Here is a 7,102-nt window from a genome sequence, read left to right on the forward strand (position 1 = left end):
GAGTCGTTCTTGTGGAGACTTTTTATCAAGATTACAACAGATCAAATCTTCAGACAATTCAACCGAAATTTAATTTTCATAAGGTACGTGTGCAGGATTCTTTCTTTAAATGTGCAATTCTTTGTAAAAAAATCCAACTAGGGTAAGAATTAAAAACTTACGTTGCTTCTCTAATTATATCTTCGTTTTAAAATTAAATTTTTGTTGTGGAATATAAATACTTTTAAGTAAAGAATTTTAATTAATGTAACAATTACAAGTTTAATGTTGTCAAATAGAATATTCAATTTATAATTCACTTTTTGCTCTAATTTTTAGACATGAATCTCTATGTTAAAATTGGAAAATTGGAAATTAGGATGATTTTTACTAATTAGAGAAAGAGGAGAAGCTTGAAATCCGAGCTTGAAGAATTTTTTAAAGTTTGAAGTTTCTTTTAAAACTTGAAGTTTTTATTTTTTAGATCGGTATTTCATATAATATTCTAATTAATTATTTACGAAACTATACGAAAGCTTTAACATCCTTTCTGGATCATCTCATTACGATTATTTTTGATGAAGTTGCACTCTCTAAAAATTGCTTATTTATAAATATCACTTATCAGAATATATGATCTCTCTCTTTGACGTAGTTTTATATTTATTATATTATACTATTATATTTATTTTATTATATTATACACTTTACGATATATTTATTATATTATACTATTATATTTATTTTATTATATTATACACTTTACGATATATTTATTATATTTTATTAATGTGATCGATAAAGATGTATATTAAAATGTTACCTACTAAGGTAATATTTTATTATTTTATGTACAACGCATGAAACAATAAAATATTATATGCGCATATCATATATGATATGCGCAATAAATGATTAACAATCATTTTGCGCATATTACATCATTTAATTTTTATTATTTCGTGCGTTGTACATAAAATAATAAAATATTACCATGATAATATTATCATATAATTTTTATTATTTCGTGCGTTGTACATAAAATAATAAAATATTACCATGATAATATTAACCATCATTTTGCAAGTGCATTCTTGAGCATATATATATTGTCGAGAAATACCCAATACCAACGGAAAGAGTCTTTCGTAGCTTCTATACGCGTCTTACCGTTAGAAAAGTTAAAAAATGAAAACTTCCATACTTTTTATGTGCCTGCTAGTAAGTATAAATTATATCTTTTTAAATACATAGAGAAGGGTTTCCCAACTTTGTATCGCGATCAACATTTAAAACAGTAATATCGCGATCCATCTAGTTAATACAAATTCTAGTTGGGAGGGGGGGGGGGGGGAACTAGGCAGTACGATGGGTTGCGCGGCAAACTTTGCATGGCCAAGCGTGGTTTAATAGACAATGACAGTGACTTTATACATTACAAAGTTTATACTACAAAGTTTTATTATTTATATTATAAAGTTTATGTTATAAAGTTACTATCATTGTCTATTAAACCACGTTTGGTCATGCAAAGTTTGCCGCGCAACCCGTCGTACTGTCTAGTATGTATCTGTAACACCCTGTACATATATATTATTTGATTCTTTTTTTTAAATTTTTATTGACCATAATTTTATAAACCTTTTCTGAAATATCTAATAAAATATGTGTAAAGAACGATTTTGTTTATTATTTCTGTTGATTTTCATATCGGCAGTGATGCGAATTGTTAAATATAAACAGTTTAATAATTCTAATTTATATACATATTTGGTTTTGATTTCTATCGTTGTTCCAAAAATCCAACTTCACACACCCACATGTATGTACGTTGTATAGATATAAATTGTAGTACTTGTATGTAAGTTTGTACTATTATATGAAATAACGTACTGTAAAATTGAAAATAATTGCGTTCTATTAAAAATTGACTCATGCTTTGAGAATCTCTAATATAGAATACTGAACAAGTTTAACTAAAACTGTCTGAAAAAATACATACATTTTAATAAGTATGAATGTTATTATATATTATAACTTATTTATTATAAATACAATCATTAAATATTTATTATAGCTAAAAGAAATTATATTATGCCATGTTTAACAATTTTAAAAATTAAAGTACTTATATACAAAATATTTACACATAAATTCGAATAATTTTTTTTATATTAGGTAGCTTATGCAGCAGGTAATACTAATGAAACTATGACTACCTTTTGTAACTACCTGGAATACTGTTCGAACGAAGTGTCAAAATACAGAAATAAGCCATTCCCGTGTAAGTAAGAAATATTAAACATTAAATATTGAAAATGTTAAGTTATTACAAAAAATTAAAAGCATTTGACAAACAAAACTTAAAAAAAATATTAATTTCTAAAAACTACTTCTAATTCAAACTTTATTAATCAAAAATGTCAATAGCTTCATAGTTAAGGTAGAGAAAACCGTGACTAGTTGTTATAATTTTATTGCTAGAATAACTTTATTAGAATTTTTCCGGAATACTGTATACATTATCAAGATTCCTATGCACTGATTTAAGTACATTTTTAACTAGCTAATCAACTTTTTTCTAATTTGTATCAATGTCTTTAAACATTAAAAATAGAAATTTTCTGGTAGATAAACTGTAACAACTTACGCCATTGTAAGGCAAATTATTATTATTGAGCTTAAGACAAATTGTTATATTTATAATATTTTCTCAAATATTTAAACGTAAGAACATATCAATTACGATTACAAAAATCGAATTATGAAATCAAACATAAAACATTTTACATAGAATATTTATTTTAGAATACAAAATTGAAACTCACAAAAGTATATTAATATAGATTTTTTCTTAAATCAATTATTGAATATCTATCAATCAATTAAAAGAAAAGAAATTTGACCTCAAATTATTAATTGATTAAATTAATAATGAATTAAAGTCTAATTTTAGGTAAAAAATACTAATTCATTAAATGTGCATTAATATATTAGATAGTTAATTATAATCGATTAAAAATAATGTAACCAGATTTTTTAATATAACATACTTTATAAATTTTAAGGCAAATATTCAAAAATAAATAGACTACTAAGTTTTTTCAACTATAGAAATATTAAAAGTCAATTTAATTTTAAATGAGTATACACACACGCAAAAACATAATATGAATCGTTTTCTCCGCAACAAATGTGAGTACTGGATGGAGCAATGTTGCGTACTGGATGTACTGAATCCAATCGTCTCATCTGGTCTACTCTAGTAGTCATTTTCTGACTTTGATTGATTCACTTTTTTTTTATTTCTAAGGATTCTTTGCTTTTCTTCGTTAAATTTTCCTTATTCTTTCTTTATATTTATTTCTTCTTTCTTTAATTGCTTTTTAACAGGAGATCTATTGAAATTATAGATTTCGTCTCAGTAGGTCTTTTTCATTTTTCCTTGCTTTAGTTTTCGGATATGATCTTATATCATCAAAAGTGATAATTTCTTATTTATTGTCATTAACATTATCTTTTGTAAACGTTTTTCTTAGATGTTTTATATAATCCTATTTATATAATCCTGTCTTCTTTTTGAGAAATTTCTTGTAAAAGTCGATCAGTGATATTAGCTGTGTGAAAATTCCGTTCTTCATACACGTTCCGATTAAAAAAGATTATACGCCAGCCTTTAAAAGCCTACTATAATATTTTCGAAATTAAAGCGCTTGACGGAACTTATTTGACCGTCGAAAGTATATCATATATTGATATTAGAGCACTAGATGCGAATTCATACAATTTGTACATGCAGAGTAATATTTTTTAAAAAAATCGTGTACTTAGATCAAGAAGTTTGAGATAGTATGTCGTGGAAATGATATATAAAAGAATTATAGGGTAACTTCGGCAAATACGCCGCGCTGGGATTTACGCCGCAGAAGTCGGAAAATATAGAAGGAGTGGGGATAATTTTCCCGTAACTACTCTATTACATGCCTTTACTTGATATGTTATATTGGTATTGTGTTATGATTTCAGCTTCTTACTATTAATATTAATGAATTTATTGTGAGTTGAATCGACTTGTCACTGTAATAAGTAACGCCATCATAAGTTATAATCTACATAAAATGATTAATGTAGGACGTATAAAAGACTTAGTGGTTATTTCGTGATACATACGTGTAGTGGAATAGTAAAGCATGTTTGTAATTAAGCATGTTTGCATTATTTGTAAACTTTTCATGAGTCGTACATACCCTCTTTCTCCCTATGAGTAGCCATATATCCCACCCCTATGAGATATGCGGCAAAAATATAAGGTTTCAAAAAGTTTATTGTTTAATATGAAAAATAAATATTTTGGATTTCTAATATATTTTTTTCATAATAGTAGACAGTACAAAGTTTTTACTGATATAGTTCGTTTCCTATAAACATAGTAAATAATACTTAATAAATTAAATTTTTGATAGGTCCGGCGTATATACCGGAGTTACCCTATGTTTTTCTTTTACAAAAATCTAGCACTGCTCTATTGATAGGTGAGAATTGTGGTTATCTAAAACCTATAATATAGGGGATTTGGTAGAAAATGAAATATATTTATAGATGTTTTTCATTAATTGTAAAAAATTGTCCTGTAATTCATCCACTAGTATGAACAGCACAGATGCTTCCAATTGAACCTTGATTGATGAAATGTCGCTTAAAGTTAATACGAAGAAAAATAAAAAGTGAAAGAGGAAAATTACTAATCACGTTGGCTGCTATTTCAATATATGTCACAGTTTGTTCTTTTTTCTGCAGCAGATGTTCTTCCTATTTGTTTTTGCCTTTCTCTACAATCATATTGATTGGTTTTAGAACTTACTCACTCTTGTTTTGTCTGTATTCCATAATTGATGATTTTTGAACTTGTGATGCTGAAAGATATCATAAAGAAAGCCGTTGTAAGGATAGCTCATTGCTCTAGACAAGCTTGTTACTTGAGAAGTTCGAAGAGAATTTAACATATCTCTTTAAAAAAGCTAAGAGCCAATCTTTAGATGCACATTATGATTTATATTATTATAATTTTTAGGATAATTAATTTTAGAAAATCATACACATATTCATATTTGAGTAACTTTATATTTCTAGATGATAAATATATTTTGCTGCACTCAACAATATTTTTAATTTTTAATTCTAAATCGTTTGAAGATACCTGCTTAGATTCTGCATTCCCTACCAATTTGACCATAGAAATAAATGTTTTATTTTTGCTTCCTTTTTTAGACAACCTTGTAACGTTATAAAAATAATGTCATTCGTATCTGTGCTTTTGTAAGAAACAGAGAGCTATCTCTAATTAAATTTCTTTTGTGGTTGTTGTATTATATGTTTTTATACCTACAGATCCTATATCTGTCTTTCTTTTGTAAGATCGCACAATTCTGTAGAAAGAAACAAAAACAATTTTTAATTTCAGGGGAGTATGGAGTAAATTATTACACCGTATATAACATTTTGACTTAATCGAGATGTAACAATTAGTCCCATTTCGCCAGTTTTGATTCGGGAAAATACAGATAAAAAACATGTATACATATCAATTCAAATAAAACGTGCTTTTATAATTACACGTAAATATAATAAATATACAAATTATATATCCAAAAAAAGAAGCCTGTCCAATTTGAGCCTAAAGGCAAAGTCATCAACGGAAAAAATTCAGTGTAAGATTTCAAGGAATGTGTCAACAATTGATAAACGTCACTCAGATGCGTATCAACACATTACAGTTCCCGAACCTTACCCACATTGAACTTTTTGCTTCATCAATGAAAATCACGTAAACAGACGTAACGTTCTCTACTGTTCAATTATAGCGAAACTAATTGGAATAGCAGAATGTCATAAAGATTACATATACTGTTTACAAAAATGCTGCTTTTTTGGCAACTAGAAGAATTAATTATAACAATTTATCCCTTGTAATAATTAGCTTCCGTCTCTCCTAATCGAAAAAAAATTGTCACTATTTTAAAAATCAGCAAATTAATTTAATTTTATTAAAATTTAAAACTGTACATTTACAATTTAAAGTAATGGCTTTTGAAACATTAAATTATCTACGTTTGTGTTAAATAGAATCAAAATGAATTTAATTATATTTTATAATATTAAAAGTGAGACAAAATAATTAGTCTCTCATTTTTCTATTACTTTACCTGTAAATAACATTTTAAACGAGTAAATAATTAATATGAAATTACTTTAAAAATTTGCAATACAGGATACTATATAAAAATTATGAAAATGCTAAGATTTTTAAAAGATTTATTAAAAATAATAACAATATAACGAATTAAAGAAAATTATCAATAATATTTCCAATGATATTATAGTCGAAGTAGTCCAAGAATATGGCATCTCTAACAACCGAAATACTGCTAACATAAATACAGAAATAAATAAATTCTCTTAGAAATTAATATTGATTAAAACAAAATTATATTGGAGTTATATTGGAATTTAAGTGTTATTCATGAATTTAATTGTGAGAACATATACATTTGAAATTATATTAATAAATATATAATTTACATTACAGGTTATGATTCTATCATAATAGATTCTTCAGTATTGTTTTGTGTAGGGGAAAAAGCTGGCTTGGTAAGTATTTATTAAAAACAGAAATTATATAAAAATAAAAATACACATACATACAAAATCATATACATATGTATGTGAGGTGATTACAATCATTATATACATTCTCAATTTAATTTAATTTTCTCATTTTTCTAAAGAATTTTTACATATTGTGCTTTTTACATATTGTACTATAATATATATAATTTTTTAAAAAGAATTTATCAGGTTTAATGTAATGTTAATAATTTAATAGCAATTTTTTATGTATTTTAATTAGCATACAGGTAGTAAATTTAAAAGTAAATATGAAAATTAATTATATTCTTGAGGCTTTCACGGGTGTTTCCTATATGACAATCTTGTGTTTCGCGGGTTTTCTCCGTGTTCAAATCCATTCTTGGAATGCCAACGTTTCGTGAACCTTGCAGTCCACTTCATCGGGGCGAGGAGCAGCCTGATACTAAGCTGTTCTCCCGGGTCGTTCCCTTTATAT

At 26.2% G+C, this 7,102-nt stretch overlaps 1 protein-coding gene across 1 annotated transcript in view; it reads left to right on the forward strand.

Moving 5' to 3' along the window:
* The first annotated feature begins 1,118 nt into the window (after positions 1 to 1,118).
* The window catches only part of LOC108764945 (uncharacterized), an 11,379-nt gene continuing 5,395 nt past the window's right edge, over positions 1,119 to 7,102 (forward strand). The window contains exons 1-3 of the mRNA XM_018513354.1: positions 1,119 to 1,200; positions 2,158 to 2,263; positions 6,566 to 6,627. Of these exons, the coding sequence (XP_018368856.1) occupies positions 1,168 to 1,200; positions 2,158 to 2,263; positions 6,566 to 6,627 (201 nt within the window). The 5' untranslated portion in view covers positions 1,119 to 1,167. The remainder of the gene's footprint in view (positions 1,201 to 2,157; positions 2,264 to 6,565; positions 6,628 to 7,102) is intronic.

The sequence above is a fragment of the Trachymyrmex cornetzi genome, unplaced genomic scaffold (assembly GCF_001594075.2).
Source record: "Trachymyrmex cornetzi isolate Tcor2-1 unplaced genomic scaffold, Tcor1.1 scaffold468, whole genome shotgun sequence".
Taxonomy (NCBI): Eukaryota; Metazoa; Arthropoda; class Insecta; order Hymenoptera; family Formicidae; genus Trachymyrmex; species Trachymyrmex cornetzi.